The sequence below is a fragment of the Opisthorchis viverrini genome, assembly GCF_000715545.1.
Source record: "Opisthorchis viverrini unplaced genomic scaffold opera_v5_109, whole genome shotgun sequence".
Taxonomy (NCBI): domain Eukaryota; kingdom Metazoa; phylum Platyhelminthes; class Trematoda; order Opisthorchiida; family Opisthorchiidae; genus Opisthorchis; species Opisthorchis viverrini.
Window position 1 is genome coordinate 366,658 of NW_008751764.1, and position 22,344 is coordinate 389,001.

Consider the following 22,344-nt stretch of genomic DNA (forward strand, 5'->3'; position numbering starts at 1 on the left):
GATATGTTCCTGATATGTTCCATATTAGATTACTTTGATGACCTGACTGGAGAACGGAAGGTTTACTCCATCCCATTGCTCTACAAACAAATATACTTCAGCCCAGATCCAAGGGACATAAACCACCACATTCCCGTCTTTGTGCTCTAAGCGATCAACGGACCCTGACCACCCATAACACATCCTCTCAATGCGTCTTGTCCGCCCATCACATCTGTCCCACCTGATTGGTGTTCCCGGTCGCTACCCAGCCCCAGACAACTCTGCGTGTCATGTCTGTCGCCAGCGATACAAACGGCTGCACGGTTGACAACTCTCCCTTCAGCTTCATCCCCTCTAGAGGACCTCCAGAGTTTATACTCGACCTCAAACTTCATCTTCTGCCGTAGGTTCAGGCCTTCTTCCTCCCTCATTCACTGCACCACCACCGTGTTATATACACCGTAAACATTTGCCCAGTTAACCCAAATTCAGGTACCACCGCGCCCTCAAATTCCGACATTGCCCAAAGACAATCTGGGTGATTTTAACAACTCCCTAGTTAGAACGGTTGGTCCGATATTGAAACTATCAACAATCTCAACAACACAGAAAATTGAAAAGAAATCAGATTTCGTCCAATGCCTGTGTTCCTAGCTCAATCTTACCTTACACATCGCGGAAATCCTTCCATGAATCCAAAAATGCTGTTTAAGTGTAAGTTACCAGAAACTTACAAAGTGAACGCGCTGTGATGCCTCTGATACACTTAGTATAGCAACCCCCACCCTTTTCCTTAGGTTGTAACTGCACCATGCTGAGATTATTTCATCACTCAAACATGCAACACGATCACCCTCCTAACGTTCCGCTGCCTGGTTGATTCATTTCGTGACCCTCACGCAAGTCGTTGGCATTGCCTCTATAAGGTACCTTGAAATTAGTCAAAGACTGTCGTCCACGTAAGCAACAGTGGGTGACTCCTGGCGACAACTTAGAAATACGCGCTCTCCTGATCCAATACTCCACTAGTTGAGTCCTCGTTGTAGTCTCTAGAGGTAGCAGACATACTGGAACTGGGCAGTCATAAAGCTATGCGCTGGTGAGTCTTCCATCATTTTTCGGGGCGTTTCTAAACATCCTGCTTATTTCTAAAGGAGCAGTTTTGGATGACGTTTCTCTGTAACCTTGAAACCTTGGGAGATGTATATTCATCTAATGCTAGTGGGCATTTGTGAGAATTAAGTTTCGTACGTATATCGGTATAACCAGACGAACTAGAAATCCAGAATTCAGCGAAGCGTAACAACCAGCACGTATGTATTCGAATTGGCGAGTAATATAAAGCATATGGAATATTGAAACAAGAGAATAATGAATAGAGCAACGAATAGAGTACCAGTCATGCTCATTAGAGCATTTGCCCTTATGCATTCAAAATAGCTTAGATAGATGCAAAATGTGGTAGGGACAAGTCAAATATGAAAAAAAGGAATCTGACGTCATTTTGGTCCATTTGTAGATTCTGGTTTCATAAGCACTTTGGGACTCCCTAATAATAAGCTACTTTTGTACTCCTTGAATTGCATGCGAAAACAGAGGTCAAGTGGGACGATAAATTAGGGTCTTGGAAGTACACCCATGCTTCGTAGAACGGCGAACGGTATATCGTTCCAGCGATCATCACTCAGATTGGAACAGTTGACTCGAATTGAGTATATTGTAACCGTGAAATCATTATGGACGTCACCGAAGTGAACGGCTTCGCCAGTAGATTTGAGTCCAGCAAACATAAAAAAATCATACGTAACCAGCTTGACTGAGTGCTTCTAGGGAATCTATCGACGTTGCTGACTGCTCTGCGTAAAGTGAAATATGTCTAAAGCTGCTAAACGCTACTCAATCGACGACTACTATAAACAAAATTCAGTTCTCGTTTCCAAACCTTCCTGAAACGATGACTACCCAATCAATCTGAAGTATTTTCCAATTGACCGAAAAAGTCACCTTGTACCTTTTAACACCTCCAACTGCGGACCATTTGGTTCTCTGGCAAATTATACGGTTGACGGAAACTGGGGGGCTGCCGGATGCCTTATGAGTTCCAGGAGGAGTGAAACCAGTCCTGAGCAGCCAGAGAGTTCACAACTCAATGAGTAGTGTTGCATCGAGAACATGCACCACATCTTAATTATTGTACGAACTGAAACATTAGGCGGTTTATGTGCAGCATATTCGGATGGAAGTGTCACAGAAGAGCGATTCAAGTGGTGTACAGTTAAGTCTCCCGGTAACAATAAGTTAGCTTACAACTAGGTGTTTCACCAAGAATCTAGTTCGTATCGTCAAGAGATTGAAATTTCGAGAGAAAATAGCCGAATACATACCACAAAGTCGGGCAGGCAAATTGTGACTGATACAACGATTGGAAGCCCAACTATGGTTGATGAATTATACCTATAGCTTACTGCTGGAGAGTACATCTGTAGTTTTCCATGAATGACCGATTAAACTGTTCGGTGTCTGTTGAATCATTCGCTCAGCAATGTTAAATTTGACCTCATTTGATGAAAAATCTGCAAAACTTAGAATAAACTAGGTCTGCTTCCGTCATACACTGGGTGCATACCGCGTTAAGCTTTTACTGTGCGCTGACCTAACCGGTCGCTTGCAATAATCCAACTATTAGAAAATCTTTCTCATTAGAGCATTTGCCCTGATGCATTCAAAATAGCTTAGATAGATGCAAAATGTGGTAGGGACAAGTCAAATATGAAAAAAAGGAATCTGACGTCATTTTGGTCCATTTATAGATTCTGGTTTCATAAGCACTTTGGGACTCCCTAATAATAAGCTATTTTTGTACTCCTTGAATTGCATACGAAAACAGATGTCAAGTGGGACGATAAATTAGGGTCTTGGAAGTACACCCATGCTTCGTAGAACGGCGAACGGTATATCGTTCCAACGATCATCACTCAGATTGGAACAGTTGACTCGAATTGAGTATATTGTAACCGTGAAATCATTATGGACGTCACCGAAGTGAACGGCTTCGCCAGTAGATTTGAGTCCAGCAAACATAAAAAAAAATCATACGTAACCAGCTTGACTGAGTGCTTCTAGGGAATCTATCGACGTTGCTGACTGCTCTGCGTAAAGTGAAATATGTCTAAAGCTGCTAAACGCTACTCAATCGACGACTACTATAAACAAAATTCAGTTCTCGTTTCCAAACCTTCCTGAAACGATGACTACCCAATCAATCTGAAGTATTTTCCAATTGACCGAAAAAGTCACCTTGTACCTTTTAACACCTCCAACTGCGGACCATTTGGTTCTCTGGCAAATTATACGGTTGACGGAAACTGGGGGGCTGCCGGATGCCTTATGAGTTCCAGGAGGAGTGAAACCAGTCCTGAGCAGCCAGAGAGTTCACAACTCAATGAGTAGTGTTGCATCGAGAACATGCACCACATCTTAATTATTGTACGAACTGAAACATTAGGCGGTTTATGTGCAGCATATTCGGATGGAAGTGTCACAGAAGAGCGATTCAAGTGGTGTACAGTTAAGTCTCCCGGTAACAATAAGTTAGCTTACAACTAGGTGTTTCACCAAGAATCTAGTTCGTATCGTCAAGAGATTGAAATTTCGAGAGAAAATAGCCGAATACATACCACAAAGTCGGGCAGGCAAATTGTGACTGATACAACGATTGGAAGCCCAACTATGGTTGATGAATTATACCTATAGCTTACTGCTGGAGAGTACATCTGTAGTTTTCCATGAATGACCGATTAAACTGTTCGGTGTCTGTTGAATCATTCGCTCAGCAATGTTAAATTTGACCTCATTTGATGAAAAATCTGCAAAACTTAGAATAAACTAGGTCTGCTTCCGTCATACACTGGGTGCATACCGCGTTAAGCTTTTACTGTGCGCTGACCTAACCGGTCGCTTGCAATAATCCAACTATTAGAAAATCTTTAGAAAACAACGTACTCAAGGAAGTGGCATCGCTGTATTCGGTAGTTGTTCATGGACTACCTCGAAGTTCTTAAGCTTTTTTTCTCCTACGCCCCCTTATTCTAAATCACCAATTACCTCAGGCTTTCATGAGTACGTCTATAGAGGGAAAATTATTTCATAGACAAATTTGGGAAAATATGATCTTATTAGCTTCCCATATCCCAAACGGTTCAAAAGTCGCACTGAGCACTAGCTAATTTAGCTTTAATTTAACAAATCGATCGAATGTAACATAAGTGCGATCTACTTTTCATGCACATAATTCACGCAAGTCGCGTGATATGTCCTTGATTTAGTGATAATTGGGTTGAGTCAGATGAATGTCCGACTCCACAAAGGGATCTAAGCTATTAGATATTCCTCGCTGATGTATTACGTATCCTACTGATAGTTTAACGTAGCGGTGTCAAGCCTGACAACACAATCCTGCCTCCAATGCCAACATATGGCAACATGGAGATGCCCATTTTGAAATGCGTCCCGCTGTACTCCATTTCACTTAGGATTGACGCACTCAACGGTCAAGCAAGTTTATCAAGTAGAGGGAATATCCTTTTTGATACTGTTTTGCCAAACTATGAATGGCTTAGGAAATGATACCGATATCAATGCGAAAGTAATTTTCTACGCAGGTTAACCATATAAACCTTTTGGGGAAGGTGAAATTTTCGTGTTATGCTGCTTATTTTGGCGCCGGATAACACTAGGCTCAGCGTACCATGCATAATAAGGGACAAACCTTGAATTCTGCCCTGAATCACCCGAAGTTTAACATTTTGATACTCTCCTAAACAACAGGGAATCATATCGAACAGCGCCTGAGTTCCAAATAGGGTATTTTCTGTGGGCAGTCTGACCAAACCAATGGACAACAGGTGTCACATTCATGAAATTCGCAAAGGCTCTCGATCGATTTTTTATCCCTCCATCACCCCGTAGGCTGAAAGCATACCGCATTTTACGGGCAAAACTATTATGTCAAAACCGGTTTAACTGACCCATACCGCACGCTGACAGCAATTCCCAAAGGTTCTCTTTTGGGATCATTCAAATTTCTAATCTACTGGACGTTATGACAGTTCCAACCCTTCTTCGCACTGACGGTCTCAATTCCAAGTGAATATTGAATTGATGAAAGGCTGTGCACTAGAGTGACACCCACCTATTAACGAGGAAAAGTGCGTACGTTTGCCTCTCGGTCTAGAGTCTGGAAACGTCTTCGTTTAACATTGTGGACGACATCAGACAATACTCAAGTGGGATAAAAGAACAGATATGGGCATTTGGCTGGATTCCACTGTGTCCGACCCTCTGCACCATGGACCAACTGCAAGCAAGGTGTACACTTTCATGAAGGTGGTTAAACACCTATTACCCAGGCTGGCACCCTATGACTTCGAAGTATTATGAGATTAAACGGCTGATGCAGTGCACCAACCGGGTAACCAGAAATTAATTATGGAGGGACCTCGATAATGCTGAACGTACAGAGAGAAAATTGCTGATGTTCTGCGTGCTATGCATTACGAAATGTGCCTGGGGGCACTTGGTCTTCGCCCGATGGGCTACCGGACTACGGTGGCCCGATCTTAAATTAATGCCGCCGGCGTGAACATGAGAGAACGCTGTTTTGTGTAAAGACACGCACTTTTCCACATTTTCTCGCTGCGAGTTGCAGCTGGATGGCACTGCTCACGCTAATGTATTGCCACCACTAGTTCTAAAACACAGTCGTTTAGCTACGCTTTTTCTAACCCCAAGAAACTGGGAAGTTATACACCCGAATCTTTGTTGGCTTTCAGTTGCTACGCTCGCTTCTTCAAAATTCATACAGAAGAATTCGTAGCTCGCAAATTACAGTGATACCAAATGGACCGACCGTTAGGTCACTGAAATTATGTCAATCGCATATCAGCTATTCTAATTACTGTCAACTAGTTGATTCACGAACGCTCGAGATGGCCCAAGTGGTTAGAGCTCGAATTTACTGACCGGAAGGTAGGTGGTCCAAACCCGACATCTGCCTCACGGCTTCTCTCGTCTAGGCTTGGGCGATTCGGCAGTATCCCGGTCCTCGTGCTTTCTTCGGGTGGCATTGCAGCTAGGCACCGGAATGGTGTTACAGCTGAACGATTTCACGAACGTGCCATGCTGATGAGGGTAATCAGCTCGTGAAGCTTACAAGGAGCTTGATGACAGCTAACCTCCAACAGTTGCAATTTGATGATGGGGAGCAAAGGAGCACTTGAATAATGCCCAGCTTACCTAATCACATTTCAATGTTATCAGCAGATGGTACTCTCCACGCTAGGAAAACCTAACTATCCAGTCACAATAGCCTTTCGATATGTAATTCCTCTGAGCAACACAAAGAATCTAATAAAGCTGATGTGTAGTTCGTTTGCCAAAGCCGAGATCAAAAAGCTAAGGTTGGTACCAAAGCATGAACTGCACCTCCCAGAGGTCGATCTTAATAGCTAGTTCAAATTTCCTAGCTGAGAAACTGCGATAGACTCCTACAGTAACCAGTGCACTATACACGACGATCTATTCATCACCGCTCCCTTAATTGGAAATGTGCCTCCGCTGATGAGCACTGTGTTGCATCAAATAGTTTCTGCCGAAGACAACTACACACCGCTTAGATATGTACTTATTGTGTGTCATTTGCCACTAAACGCTTAGGTAGTGGCGTAGTAGCAACGTACTAATGGGGACCCCCTGGACTCAAACCACCAGTGGTTATTGACATGGGCGGAACTGGCCCAATCGCGCAGTCAGTGGCACTCCTGCATCAGAGCTATCGCCTTCAATGCGTAGCCAACAAATTTCCGAAGACACTGAGCACGCCTTCGCCCTAAAGGCTTGGTTTTGTACTCCACTTTCTCGTTTTCCGGTGAACGAAGCTGTAGCAGCTGGAACCAATGTGCCTATGGCACTCGGTTTATAGCTGATAAATTGAACTGAATTGATCGAATTGATACGAAATCACTCCTCTTATCATGATGGAAACGAGTGATCCAAACACAAAAATACGAGTCGAGTATTAGGACAAATGACTTTTTTGAAACTACCAGATATGCAAGAGTAATCCGAGTCGGCTGTTTCAGCCGACAGATAAAGAACGGTGGATAAGCCGTATAGTCACGGAAGAAGTCCTTTTGATTGGAAATACAACTACCAAACTGAGATCCAGAAATCGGAGCCATCAAATTAAGATGTGTCCAACAATATTATCAATGTCCGTGCACAAGCTGATAAGGCAGCTCAAGCAGTACCATCAGTTTCCTACCCACCGAATATCTTCTCCAAAGCACTAAAATATTACCGACCAAAGGTGATAATTATAAGCCAGGGCATAAAGAAATAATGAACTTTAACAGAGCACATAAATTTGAATTAAATTAATGAAGACAGCTAATGTATCATAGAATGACAATGTCCGAGCTTTTCTATTTACATCGCTATCCATGGTAAGCACAGAATTCACCAGTCACAACAGATCACCCATTCAGAACACCGCCTATTCATTGCAAATGAACTGGTGAAATGAGAGATCACGTCTCATGTAATTCGTTCCTGATTTTTGTGTACCTTCGGTGAGAACGATCGTGTAACTATATGCACGCATCCTCATTTCGTTAAAATATATATGGCCACCTGAACAGATGCATTGTTTCGCTAACGGATATATCTTTTCAGCTGCTTAAGCTTTGTAGGAACCAAATTCCCCTGAACGTATGGGATTTAGGAAGGTCTGCGACCCATTTTTCGCGAAATCAATAATCCGTACTATATAAATAGCCCAAATGGCGAGCAGAAAATGCTTCTCCTCCATATAGTAACTAAAAATCACTCCAGATCCGCGTTAGCATTACCACAAACCACTCGGAATAAATGTCAACGTTGTATTCTGTTTCCTTGTTGTCCTTTTATGGAAGTCTCCGGAAACAGAACATCTACTACGTAACACAAGACTGCAATACCATGTTTACACAATGATGCAGAAGCTCATATGGCGCTAAATCCGTGTTGCTTAGAGGTTAATAGATAAAAATCGTTCGGCTGTAGCACCCTTTGGGTGCCTAACTGCCATGCCGACAGGATGAGGCACGTGGGCTGTGATACTGCCAGGTTGCCTAAGCCTCGATAGCAGTCGAGATGCTGAGGGTGTGTTCCAACCACGGAACTTCCGTGGTGTACCGCTTAAACATCAGGTTGTTTATTCTGAACGAGATAAAATGGTTTCCATAAACCTTCAGCTGTCATGGTCCACTGCAGTTCATGGATCCTTCCATTGCACCGATCCTCTCCAATCGCACACAATTAGAAACTGAGTTGGCGCGTGACAGAAACTCCAGACCGTTCGTGGGCTAATACCAATGAGGCATACTGTTTTGCAGTACTATGTGACTACCCGTCTGATATCCGCTGCTCAAAAACACTAGGGTTTAGTTGGATCGTGACCGTTATCCCAGAATATTTGCACCTTTCGGTATCGGCTGAAGAGCTTCATGCATATTACTTCAACGCAAGTCCTGAAAACGTACCCCTTCGGTTGTAATCCGACTGGTTCCAGGGCACAATTGATGAAGTAAGGGGTGAACTGCAGACTGCTCAAATTTTGATGGTTTTGGCGGCAAGCGCATCCAGCCATCTCACTGCTGGTGAACTGTTCATCCTATACATAATAATTCCGCCTTTAATGTAAATATTAAGATCTAGACATGAATTATAGACCTATGAAACTTGTTCACAAATGAGAAACACTGGAAAACATATGGCATCTTACATTATGAGGAAAAAGTTACTTCAATGTTGGATTAACTCATGAATGTACCCACACAGGAGGACTGTTTAAAACAGAGAAATGTAAACACAAATCTTACGATTTACATGACCACCTACACTCACTCAAACTGATGTTGATGGGAAACCCAACTGAACAGAAGTTGGTGTTCAAGTAGGCAATAAGATTGCTGAAAATTTGAAGACAAACTGCCTTTTAGCTCCCAAGACGGCGGCAGTTATTTGGATACCGAAGTCCTCACTGAAATTAGCGCTACCTTTCGACTGATTCGTCTACAGGTTACGTCAGAGTGAACCTCCAAGGATGGGCTGTCAACGGGAAAGTTAACCGCCTAGTGTAATGAACGTTTCAAGCAGCTCCGTAGTCTCAGCCTGCACCCAGGAATGCTTTGCGATTAAATTCAACGGCAACTTCAGGTGTGTAATAGGATTCTCTGACGATGACCAAGGTAAATCACGAAGGTATTTTAGTGGCCACTGGAATGTACATACGCTCCACAGGCCAAGGCAACAAGAACACTGAGGGGGGTTTTCAGGAAAACTCGCGTATAGAGACTAGATAACTTTGCAGAACCCTCCGTAGTCTAACGGGTCAGTATCCCGCTCGAAAGAGTCAGTAACACCATACTGTGATAAATTACTGGTCGTAAGTTGTAATCCACGAAGCAGTTTGGGAACCAAACAGAACACTCCCTACTCAGGTGAAGTTGAGGAATGCAGCGGCAACCTACAGCTGGGGGAAGATATACTGCGGAACGTTCTGCGCACACCAAAAAGATCGGCGCAAAGAATGAGCCACAAGCTCATCCTAGTTTCGTTGACCTAGCAGTATTGGATATTTTGCTGGACGTTGCGAATTCGGTTGCATAGTGTCGATGAGGTTAAGATCCAGAACATCCTTTTCACGTCTGCTAAACTCAGAGGCTCAGTACAGTCCGGTAAGTGCCAAACGAAACTCTTAATGAAGCTCAGTGAATTACTTGCCAAATGCGCTTGGTTACAGCGGATTTGTCGTTAATTAAAAATTAACCAACCGGTAGATTCCGGAGCACTGCCCAGTATCCTTCAGACTAAACTACTCTAATGTAAAAAGGACATGTCAGTATCACCACGTGATACCAGAGGAGCAAACATCTAATGCATTTGATCACTCAATACCGAACAGCAAAAATATCATCCCTATTGTTCCCTGTGGATGTGAACTACCCCTCTTCATAGGGTGGTCTCATAATAATGCCGGTAGATGCAAGAGAGCAGTACACTCAGGCGGGTGCACGTCCCTTTAAGCTGAGAGCTGAAACATGCAAATATAAACTTGAGCACTCTAGGCCAGGCTGCAGGTGGACGAACATTGGGTTTTGGCCAATCCAGGGGTGAGTCACTTTGACACACATGAGCGCATGCCATTGTGGCCAGCAGTAAAGGAAAGAACTGCCACACTATCCGTGAAGTACCAACTACTAGCTTCATCGAATTTGATGTTAAAAGATACCACAGCTGCCTGGTGGCTTGAGTTTACCGGGTGTCAGTAGGAAAGTCGTCGGCGATATTGTGGGACATAGCTCGAAGATGATGCTTGGTTGTTGATCGGGTCACCGAGCTTAGCAGTCGGATTGCAGACCTTTCATCATCAAGGCCGTTCATTGTTTGCAATGGTGCTCCGTACCATTGGCGCTTGGAGCAATCTTAATAAGAAAGGACTTCAGAACTGCGACACTGGTGCGTCTATTACCGCATTCACTGGCTTGCAATCCTACTGAAAGTGAGTATTGTTGAGATGTTAATAAAATATATGTTCCAGGTGTGTGGAATATACTAGAGTTGCATACCAAGAACTACACACGACAGGCCTATCACGTAGATCCGACCGAATAACTCAACAAAGAAAAACAGAGGATTGCAAGCCGAAATAACCATCAATAACTATATCCGTATGACTGTATACTTATTATGTGTATGCCACAATTTTAAAACATGATGATATGATATAGTTCATACTTATTTGCAGAGATGAAACGGATCTGTGCGTGGGAAGCCGTAATTTGACAAGCAGTTAAATGCACGATGGTGCTAAGTTGCAACAGACGTTCACGGTATACTATTACTTTCTGTCTGCTGAACGTTGCCGCTCAGTAATTAGAGGTCTGTGCATTTGGGAGGCCTGTCGGATATGTATTCACACCCTACTCGCCCTAATAGACCTCCCTTTTCCTTACTCCAGTACTTGAGCTATACTCTTAGTAGTGGCGCCTGAGTCTATCATGCGGCCGAATAAATCCGGAAGCAACCTGACCTGTCACTAATTCAACTCCATACCTCACGCAAAGGGCGGGTGTAAAAACGACCCTATACAATGCCAACGATGTGTTCAGATTGTCTCAGCAAAGGAGCGGTTGTTGGGCTTTTAATACACCGACGAGGATAATAGTTGATGCGACGCTCACTTAGGTCACCGGAGCTGTCCAGAGCATCGCTAACCTAACATTGTCGAGCACTTGAGCACACTGGGCCTCGCCCGTTTCTTCGAGCGGCGCGACAAAGTCGTCGTAATGTGTCTAAAGGATGTGTTAACAACGTACTCGTGTTTTTGGTCTTCAAATGAGGGACACGTTTGTTAGAATATGGGTATAAAAAGATATTTAGCTAAAATAATCCTACGTAGGGTCATCCCAACAGCTAATACAGGATGAAAGCTGTCACTTCCCAACGCACAGATCTCTTCCGCTGTTCGGCGTATGTCCTGACCATGCTGAGTGGAAAGGTTTCTCGAACGAAAATGATCGGGTACCAAAGTCCGAAAATCTCTTTCGAGCACATGCAACGTACACAATGGGGTGAGGTAGTGGGATCAAGTCTCGGCATGACAATGTGGTCTGTGTGGTTTTAGAGCGAGATGGCTCAGTGGCTAGAGCGCGAATTTACTGACCGGAAGGTGCGTGGTTCGAACCCAACCTCTGTATCTCGACTATTCCTGTCTGGGCTTGGACAACTCTGCAGTATCCCAGCCCTCATGCTTCCTTCGAGTGGCATGGCACTTAGGCAACTATTGTCTTAATCTATAAACCTGGTTTACGCTTCACCGTCCTTCATCAAACTTTTGAGAGTCATTACCTCTCTCATACCCACCTACCTCACATTCGAGTGGTATCAGGCTACTCGAAGAAAATTACCAAGCTGCCATATTGTCATCCTTGAGCTTCACTGCACTGAAGGTAGTAACTTCTCACACCAGTGTTGCATGTTTAGGGTACTCATCTAACCAATGAAACATCTGCGAGTGCACAACCATTCACCAAGTTTACTGTCCCGATAATGGTTTGTCAATCGGTTTCAGTGTGAAATACTGAGTTGACTCGGTTAATTCCTTCATACTCGACTCATTCAGCCACCAGAACGATGTGAAAGAACATTGATGCTCCTCTAAAACTGTTTCGGCATCGGCGATTCTGTTTAAATCTCATATTGCTGTTATCATCTGTTAACAAATAGCACTGATTTCTACGCTGATCTACCTGAGTAACCACAGAGAGTTCATCTTATCCTGAAAGCCAAAGGAATAGTATTGATATACGTTTACTAACCCTTTAGATGATGGATTGTGGGCACGTTATCGTGTATCACTGGAGAAAATCTTGACATAAGCAAACATCTCTTAATTCGTGCAACGCTGGAAACTTTCTTGACGTCGTTCTCCTTAGAACTGCTGGTTTGTCATCTCACACGCAATACATAGCATAAAAAATAATTTGTCGCACTGAACTGGTTGCGGGTTCGAGTTCCTTACAAAGGATCCTATCTTTTCACATACAGAAAGTACATTCGGGTTGCCATTTGAATTCCCGTATCTTCTCAAGCCCAACTTAGTAGAGTTAACCCATGCCTGAGCTACCACCGCCATTCGCAGTTGCAAGTATCTTATGCGAATATGCCATTGATTCAGATGACAGCATCATCAGTCCTTGGAACGACCGTCTATATCATTTACAGAACACTAAACTAGTTGGCTATAAGTTAGCAAAACATAAGTCTAGTGTCGTCGAAAATACCCTACAGACCGGAATACATCACTCTGATAACTAAAATCTATGTAAGAACAGTGTAGCGGGATTGTTTCGGTTTCTGATTGTCCAAATACTTACGTCACCAATATCCTACAAACATGGACTTTTCATACCCTCTCCGGCGCTCAATACCTTCAGTGAAAAGAAATACTCCAGTGTAGACATTTTCACTCAGTTTTCATTACTGGTATTCACGGGCACAATGCACGTGCAAGTATGAGCACCGGACCGCGTTGCGCACGTATGTAGCGCTAGTCAGATATTTGTGCGTGTGCAAGTGCTTACCCCAATTTCAAATCGAAATAAAACATAGCGCTCAAGTGCTCATCACTTTGTCACCTAACAGACTGGTGAAACTATATCAATATGGTTCCCTCCTCTGACAGGCGACGAGAGATGGGCGCAAAGGGTAATCGAAAAATAATATCTGCCATTGTCATCATTTCCTAAACCTTAAGGTTGATGGGTTGGAGGGCTTTCAAATTGTTTTTGACGAGGTTCAGTTCCTTTGTCACCGGGTGATTAAGGGTACTTGTGTCCTGTATTCTTGTTTCTCACAGGCAGCATACATCAATGCACAGGATATCCAATGTACAAACATCAGCCAAATGCTGTCCTGCTTGTTCCTGTGTGAAGATTAAAGGCAGCTAAGCAGACCGGCTTTCAGGGTTTGAAAAGAGTGTTTAGAGTTGTCATCGAAGTCGGACTTACAGAAGCTGCAGCTGAGCATGATGCACAGTCAGTCTTAATGCTGAGATCTGTGGAAGGAATATTCAAACTCGGGTGGAGTAGGAGAGGAGAGAAAAATCCTGGGAGAGTCAGTAGTAGCATGTTTTTGCTTACCCGCCCTGCTGTATGCAGCAAATGAGGAGACCCATTTGGTGGCACCACGCAACGGCCAATTTGGCATGAGGTTATTTTGAATTAGGCGTCGTGGTTGTGCGTGGGCTGGGATACTACCAGTGTGCCCAGATTTAGACATGAGGACGATAAGGGCCCGCTTTACCAATAGTTGTCTCCACACTGTAGTTGTTTGGCTCAATTAAGATCAATGATGAGATAAACGGTATTTATAAGTCGCAGGGATATATGCTCCGACAGTTATGGTTAGATTATTCGCGATCTGTCACGACCGCTTCGGTCGGCAGGAACGGATACCGTCATCCTGGCGAGTAGCATGAACGCCTAAGTTGGATGACTAAGCTCGGAAGAAGCACAGCTGGATGGCAGATTTGGAATCATTGTTCAGAGCACGAATACTGAGAAGCGACTTCTACAGTGTGCTGAAATTAATGTACGCGGTCAGTGCGAGCTCTCAGCATATGCGTTCATACCGAGTTACTTGGAGATCGCCAGTTTAAAATAAGTCACGGGCTTAAATCACCTGGCCGGGAAGCCTCAACTGAAGAGTGTCGTTCAATCTGAAGTATGCCATTTTGCTCCGATCATCTCATCGTGCGGGATCGGTCATCTGCTCGCTTCCCCTCAGGATCACGCATGCTGAAGTAAAGCAAACTTATTTATCAATAGCTAAGAAATATCGATCTGATCTGGCTGGAAAGCCTTTAGGACTGCCTATCTACGCTGCCCTACTCACGAAGATCATCAGACCCTATTGCTACCAGGAAAACCGTAACAGCAACTGGTGACCACAGTGCAACATACGGCTACCTCAAACAACAGGAAGAATGGGAGAGAACGCTGGTGGGTTTTGACTCTCCAGTAACGGGAAAAACTTTCACTGCAGGTAAGGACCACGCCCAAATTCAACTGATTCGACCGACCGGCTAAACACGACTGTCAATGAACACTTCAAAAAGAAGTTCAGCTTGCCTGCAGTAAAATCCCTGAACGCACCCCTTGGGTTTGAATGGAACGTCGATATCAGTACGTCAGCAAAACAAATCCAATACGGGATATCATTCCCCCAAAGCGACAAGACACGCAACCCAGATGTGTACTTTTCAGAAGTGGCAATATCATGGTAAACAGTTCGAGGACCGTACTATGGAAGACCTGGAACGAAAACAGGACACCAGAGGAATGGAGCACTCTAACCATAATCCCAATTTGTGAAAAAGACGCAAGAACATCAGTATGACAGGTGTTCAACATTGATGCTTCACTGCCGTACAACCAGGATCTATTTGAAAGCCTTATTGTGAAGTAAAGAATAAAGGTGGACGGGGAAGGAACTTAGTGCTACTTTACTACAATTGTTCCGAGGCCCATACACCTCCGAACACTCATTCAAGCAATCTTCATAGAGACTAACACCATTGCGCTTCCAACCAGGCGCAGTGGGGATCACTCGGTCCCCATCTTGGTAGATAAGTGGAACCCAAACGATTCCTAATCTCTTTCATAACCCTCTGCTACGTCATGTTTCAGCCACCTCTATCCTCCCGCTATGGGCACGGGAAACAGCACTCTCTTCGGCAAACACAATACATGGCCTAACCAACACAGTTTCTAGTGCTGTACGCATTCGTAACGTTAAGTTACATTCGAGGAGGGCTGATATATTTCTCCGAGATTTAAGCAGTGCCATTGTTCTGATAGCCAGTATTTGATTGAGCCCGGTAGCGCTGCGCCACAGGCAAAACTCCAAGCACTGTGCGAAGAGGTGGATATCTCGTCCCGGCATGAATTTACATCCGATAGTGGAGCATTTGGAAGAGACTCTAGAAGACGATTCTGGTAAATTCGTCTAACATCCGGATCTACCAGGCGAGGACCTCGAGAACGAAGGGAGATGCGACTCCAGACGAGCGCGTCGTCAGGATCCATGTGTTCCAAAATGACCAGTGGTCGGCCAATGGTCCGCTCCATCTGTAACTGATGGGAATGTGACCGATCTGAGTTCGTCGCCGGCACGTCATCAAAGGACACCATGTGGCCAGATGACTTCGGCTATTTTGGAAGTTAACACTGCATTAAAACTCTGCGGTTAGCACACAGCTAAGACAATCGTTCACCACTGTTCATACCCACCATCAATGAAAAGCGAGTCCAGTGTGAGAGCGTGTGGTTTGTTGGCCTGCTTGCTTCAGAGTGCGGACATTGGAGGCGGCCAGATAGACTGGGCATCGAGACTTGAAGATGCATTTCGAGACGCCCTAGGATGTAGGCGCCGGATGACGCGCAGATGTTGCTTGCAAAACCGTTGCAGGACGAACAGAGTCATCAGGCCTAAGTCATGGGCCCACAAGGCTAAAGTTATTAATGAAATGTGTGTGTGAGGGGGAGAAAAAGTGTGTGAAATAGAAAGATGGAACGCGTCAGCAGTAGCATGTTTTCGCTTCTTCGTTCTGCTGTAAGCAGCGAGAAGGGCGACCCAGCCGATAGATCCACGCGACGACTGAGTTCATGGCTGTACGTGGGTTGGGATATTGCCAGTGCTCCCACACCTAGACAGGAGGACGGCTGATGTCCTTAACCAAAGTCTTAGGCTCAAAAGTCTAACCATAAGGTAACCGTGTTTAGCTGGAGATGCACGTACATTACCATTTTTACGGAACAGGTCGCCACATATGTTCCAACCCCAACCTGGAGGACCAACAGACTGTTCGTCAGACCTCTAAACAATGACCAACCTAGCTCAATCAGTACACACAAACCGTCACGCCACGGTAAGGCCATCTTCTTGACATCGGTGGAGAAACAAACTCGTGTTAATGAACCTGGGATTCGCCAAGGATGCATTGATAGTATTTTTATTGAGACAAGTTCTCTGATCACCCAACTCTTTCACATGTTGAGTGATAGGCATTGATCTTGACTGCTTATGACTCGGTCGGTCATCAGATACTGTTGGTTTGTTTATCTATCAATTGTCCCATCTGAAATTTCATCACTTATTAGAGCACTGTACGTCGATCCCTGTGGGCATGCATACAGGAAGCTTCCGCCTGTGTTCGCCACGTCCTCTAATCATCCCTGTTCAACTTTGCTATGGTTAAGAGGGCTAGAGATAGCCCAGTGGTTAAGCTGCGAACTTACTGATCAGATCCGTGTTTCGAACTCAGCCTTGGAACCTTGACCGATCCTGTCTCGGCCTGGTCAGACTAGTAGTATCCCAGCCCCCGTAGAACATGATGAACCAAGCGCAAACTATGGAGTGAGCGAGTTGCTCCTTCCGAATACCGTTCGGTATACATCAGCATTACTGATCCGGTGTCCCATCAGATTCGGGTAATGGTCCGAAAATAACGACGGTCACTGAGAATTTTTCAACATCCCCAGCGTGCAGCAGCCAGGTTTCCGACAATATAGAGATCCGTAAACCATTGTCACCTTGATCCTTGACAGGTGAAATGACATCACACCTATACAGGTTCACTAAGGTTGCTCTAGTCGTCCCGATCCTGACGGGAATATTGTCTTTGATTAGACCACCGGGATTGATACAGCTTCCCAGGAAGATAAACTTGTCTACTCCTTATTCGGTTCATCGGTAAACATGAGTTTAAGGTTTGGGCCCACCTAGCTTTACAGCAGCATATTCCACATTGCAGGTGCGAAGTACATACCAAACCATGAGGCAGAATTACTCAGGTTGTTTAATATTGTTTGCATTACGATAGCGTACTCGATATTGCATCACTTGACATCATAGTCATTATCGACAGTATTGCACCTGAGATTCTTGGCTGTCGCCAAACCGTGATTTATTTGAAGGTCTCATTGTGAAGAAAAGAATAAAAATGCAGGGGAGGCTTGGTGCCACTCTACATCAATCACTCTGAGGTGCCTGAACCTCCAGAAACTCATTCCTGCAATCCATACAGAAACTAAGCTCAAAACACAGGCAATGTGCTTGCTGGTGATACGAACGTTCTGGTGTTTATACTAAGTGCTCCTAGAGTCCACTAAGTGGTCGTCTTGGTTTGGACACGAGACGCACGAGATCGCCTGCTTAAGATGTGCGTCCACCACAGACCGTTCCTTTGAAGTCGAGCTGAAGGAAGCTCGGTGGTTAAGGCACGAAAGCAATGACCAGAAGGCCCGTCGTCCAAACCCGAACCTGGCATCTCAATTGCTCCTGTCTTGGTTTGGGAAACTTGTCGGTATCTAAGCTCTCGTGCTTCCTTTGGGTGGCAAGGCAGCTAAGCACCACAGGGATGTTACGGCTGAGCGGATACCCTTGCAGTACCAATTTCCGGAACAGCGGAGATCGGTTGACAAAGCGATGACCAGCAATAACCAGCTCCAAATGTAAATAGACCACATCGCTGTCAGTTACCAGTAGCGAAGGTTGGTCACTGCCTGACGCTCCTTCCGGAATGATAGCGTGGATTCCGACCATGAACTTGTGCGCTGCTACCTTTCAGGTCTACGCAAAACGCGCACACCTAGCTTGGCCACTGAGAAGCCATTGGCCCAGAAATCAAACGAACCCATCGGAGCCGATTGCTCGAACGCCTGCCGGAAGGTCCGATTTTGGATATCAACGGCCACGAGCGAAAATATATCCAAAGCGCTACTCAAAGCCTGTTCTTCTGTTTGCGATGTAACCCAGCAACCCACATCTAAATATTGGATCTCTGATACGACCGTGGATTTAATGTAGGCCCGGTGACAGATAACTCTTGATTCCAACCACAACTCAACTCCACGCAAGGTGAAATTGATTGTTTGTACCGACTGCGAGTCTTGGTGAACCCGAAAGACCGAAGAAATGGAAGATGCGAAAAGTGCTGGAAACATCCACAAGCTGTTCCACTTGATTCGTTCGATGACACTTAGAAGCCTTTTATCAGCGAAATTATCAGAAACCAAATGGTCCTCTGATTTCCAGCAAAGCAGAACGTTTGAACCGATGAGCACAGTACTCCGAAAAGCACTTCACTTGGGCCACCTTCTAACTGCAATCCGCGATCCTGAAATTCAACAAAAAGGTGAATGATGAACATAGAACCCCTTCAGTCTCAAGTTTCCGAGTGTATATCTCTACTCAAGCATCATCATACTGCTGGACCTGATGACCTTCTACCTGTTCTGTTCAAGGATGGCGGTGGATTCCTCCACCTGCCTAGCCTACTGGTCTACCTGAAGAAAAGACCGTTCCAGACAACTGAGGTGAGTCAATAATGGCGCCCATTTACAACAGAGTACTCACAGTGAATATGTCAGTCAGACTCCTGTCCTAACAAGGCTTCTGGTGTTCCTGATTCATCGTCACCTTGCGAAGCCTTGACCAGTGTGCATCAAGTGGGATTTCGACTGAGTGGAGGCTGAGTTGACCACGCATTCATCATCATCATCATCATCATTAAAGACAGCAACGCATTCACACTCTGTCATGAGTTAAGGCGAGGCCACATGTACAAACGACCCAAGATCTTGATGTTACTTGACTTTAAGGGTGCGTTCAATTTTGTCGTTCGGTCAAGGCTGATAACTACGCTTGCTCAAAAGATGTCTGTTAACATAATCTACTTCCTACACTCCAATACTTCTGAGCGTGAGTGCATAGTGAAGTTTCCAAAGGCTTGCCTACAAAAGTGTTAGACAAGGATGTACACACCCTCCGTTCTTGTCCAACGTTGTTATCTCCGAAATGAGGCGAACGCTTGGTTTTCAAAAGCAGTGCACAAATCGTTGCTAATGGGAACCTTCTCGATCTGGAGTACGCAGACGACATCGACCTCACCTGCGAAGATCAATGTGAAGCTCAAGTTCTGTTGAATAGTGACCAGATTCATACCCCCTCTCGGCATAGGCCTTGCAGTCATGCTTCACCACGTAGCCTTTGAACATAAACCTTACAACTCAAGGAGAACCACTGGAGGTTGTGGGGAATTTTACACTTCGGCGGCTGCATTAGCTCTGACAGGAGTGTCTGATGAAATCGGTCCGCAAATCTCAAAGGCCCAAATCACGTTTGCTAATCTGCGATACTTGTGGTGACAAAAAGTCATCACTAGATCTTTAGGGTTGCGTGTACCAGACCACCGTAGAGGCTACATTGTTGTATGGCTACGAGGGGTGATCTCTGATATTGTGAGGCGTCGTCAGGTTTTCGACCACCGATGCCTCAGAAGTGTCGCTGGTTTCAGATGGCATTAACAGATTAGTAACGGGACAATTAGAAATAGGGGTATTTGGTTGCACAGCAGGCACTTTAATTGCTGAAAACATATGGAACCTTCGAGCACGGATGCTCAGTCACGTTCTACGCATGCCGAAACGTCTACCGAGTCGACAGTTGCTCTCCGCGTCCCCTCCAGAGTGGCGCAAACCGCAAAATAGGAAATGTATGGGTGTGAAAGAGTTTCGGTGTTGTTCATGTGGTTCGCCTTCCAGGTTGGGGTGTCTGTGACCACTTCTGCGCTTGAGGGAATTGCATGAAATGGCGACTGACCGACCCAAATAGCTTTCGTGTTGTCGGTTTCCAGATAGCTTGATTGAACGCTTGGAGATGTATGTACCTCAAAATGCTAGCGACAGGGCAGCACCAGGAGCCCCCTAACCCATTCTTCTTTCCACTTTAAAGCTTCAAATGAAACTCAAATAAAGCTCAATGGTTGTGCGGACATGAAGCATCAGAGTCAACACCGATGTTGCTGTCTCTGGTGGTGATGAGCGTTACTGATCTAGTGTTTCCACCAGACCAGCGCAATCCTTCGAAGGCTCCCATAATCAAACACGTAGAGCTTTCACACCCGATGTCTAGAACCCATAAATTAGTACGGATAGGGATTGTACATCCAACTCGTGACAGTCAAGCTAGTGTCACAACGGTGCCACAAATGTCAAAGTTTAACAAACACCGTCCTGGCCTTCCCAATTCTGGAAGTAACTTCGTCTTTCGCCAGACCGCCGCGACTCACGAGGATACCCACGTAAACTAACTTATCTACCATACTGACCGCTTCACCTGCAAGCATGAGGTTTGGGTTTGATTCCACCTAGTCTTGCAGCAGCACTTTACACCTTTCTTTCGCCAGACCGCCGCGACTTACGAGGATACCCAGGTAAACTAACTTATCTACCATACTGACCGCTTCACCTGCAAGCATGAGGTTTGGGTTTGATTCCACCTAGTCTTGCAGCAGCACTTTACACCTTACAGGTACGAAGCATATTCCGAACTGTTCAGCACGAGCAAGCGTAGTTATCAGCCTTGACCGAACACAGGTACGAAGCATACTCCGAACTGTTCAGCACGACTGATTCAAAATAGTTTGCATTTTCGAAAAACAGTACAATCGACGTAGTTAATTTCCGCGAGCGAACGCCCTAACTCATGACGGAGTGTGAATGCGTGGTGAATGCGTTGCTGTCTTTGATGATGATGTTTATGGTGAATGCGTGGTCAACTCAGCCTCCACTCAGTCGAAATCCCGCTCGATGCACACTGGTCAGGGTTTCGCAGCGCACTCATGAAAGGAGACACATAAAGCCGGCATCGGAAAGAACTCGTTACTAGACACTGCCAGTTTCTAACGATCAACGGAGTTACAGAAAGACTCGAATTTAAGATTTCCAAGCATTATTTTTTCGCATTCCGGGGACCTTGCAGTATGGTCATTAGGCTGACAGCAACCGATTCGCCATCTCCTTCCAAGAGAGCGGAGTAAAAATCGTCTGGTCCAGATATTCTGTTGCACTGAAGCAGTGAGAATGCGCGCTGGACTTACGTCGACAATGGCAGACTGATGTCGGCATCCCATCGGGATTCAGTCAAACATTCCCAGAGGTGAACGTCTCCGGGCAGACGGTTTTCAAAGTTGTGATCCTAACCTTTTTTGCCTTTCTTCAGTCATCAAATCACCATTGTGTCTATCGAGTTCAGGGAGCTTTCCAGCCAACTCAACTCAACAGACGGTCTGCAGATAGTGAGCTGAACCCCCACATATTAACCAGCACAAATGCCGTTTTCTATGCCGGAAGGTCCGATTTCGGATATCAACGGCCACGAGCGAAAATATATCCAAAGCGCTACTCAAAGCNACACCTATACAGGTTCACTAAGGTTGCTCTAGTCGTCCCGATCCTGACGGGAATATTGTCTTTGATTAGACCACCGGGATTGATACAGCTTCCCAGGAAGATAAACTTGTCTACTCCTTATTCGGTTCATCGGTAAACATGAGTTTAAGGTTTGGGCCCACCTAGCTTTACAGCAGCATATTCCACATTGCAGGTGCGAAGTACATACCAAACCATGAGGCAGAATTACTCAGGTTGTTTAATATTGTTTGCATTACGATAGCGTACTCGATATTGCATCACTTGACATCATCGTCATTATCGACAGTATTGCATCAGAGATTCTTGGCTGTCGCCAAACCGTGATTTATTTGAAGGTCTCATTGTGAAGAAAAGAATAAAAATGCAGGGGAGGCTTGGTGCCACTCCACATCAATCATTCTGAGGTGCCTGAACCTCCAGAAACTCATTCCTGCAATCTATACAGAAACTGAGCTCAAAACGCAGGCAATGTGCTTGCTGGTGA

At 45.0% G+C, this 22,344-nt stretch overlaps 1 protein-coding gene across 1 annotated transcript in view; it reads left to right on the top strand.

Annotated features, from left to right (window-relative positions):
- Positions 1-18,453, top strand: part of T265_05622 (hypothetical protein) — a gene marked incomplete at both ends in the record, with an annotated part of 30,245 nt that extends 11,792 nt beyond the window's left edge. The window contains one exon of the mRNA XM_009170681.1: positions 18,215-18,453. Coding sequence (XP_009168945.1) covers positions 18,215-18,453 — 239 coding nt within the window. The remainder of the gene's footprint in view (positions 1-18,214) is intronic.
- Between the last annotated feature and the right edge of the window lie 3,891 nt (positions 18,454-22,344).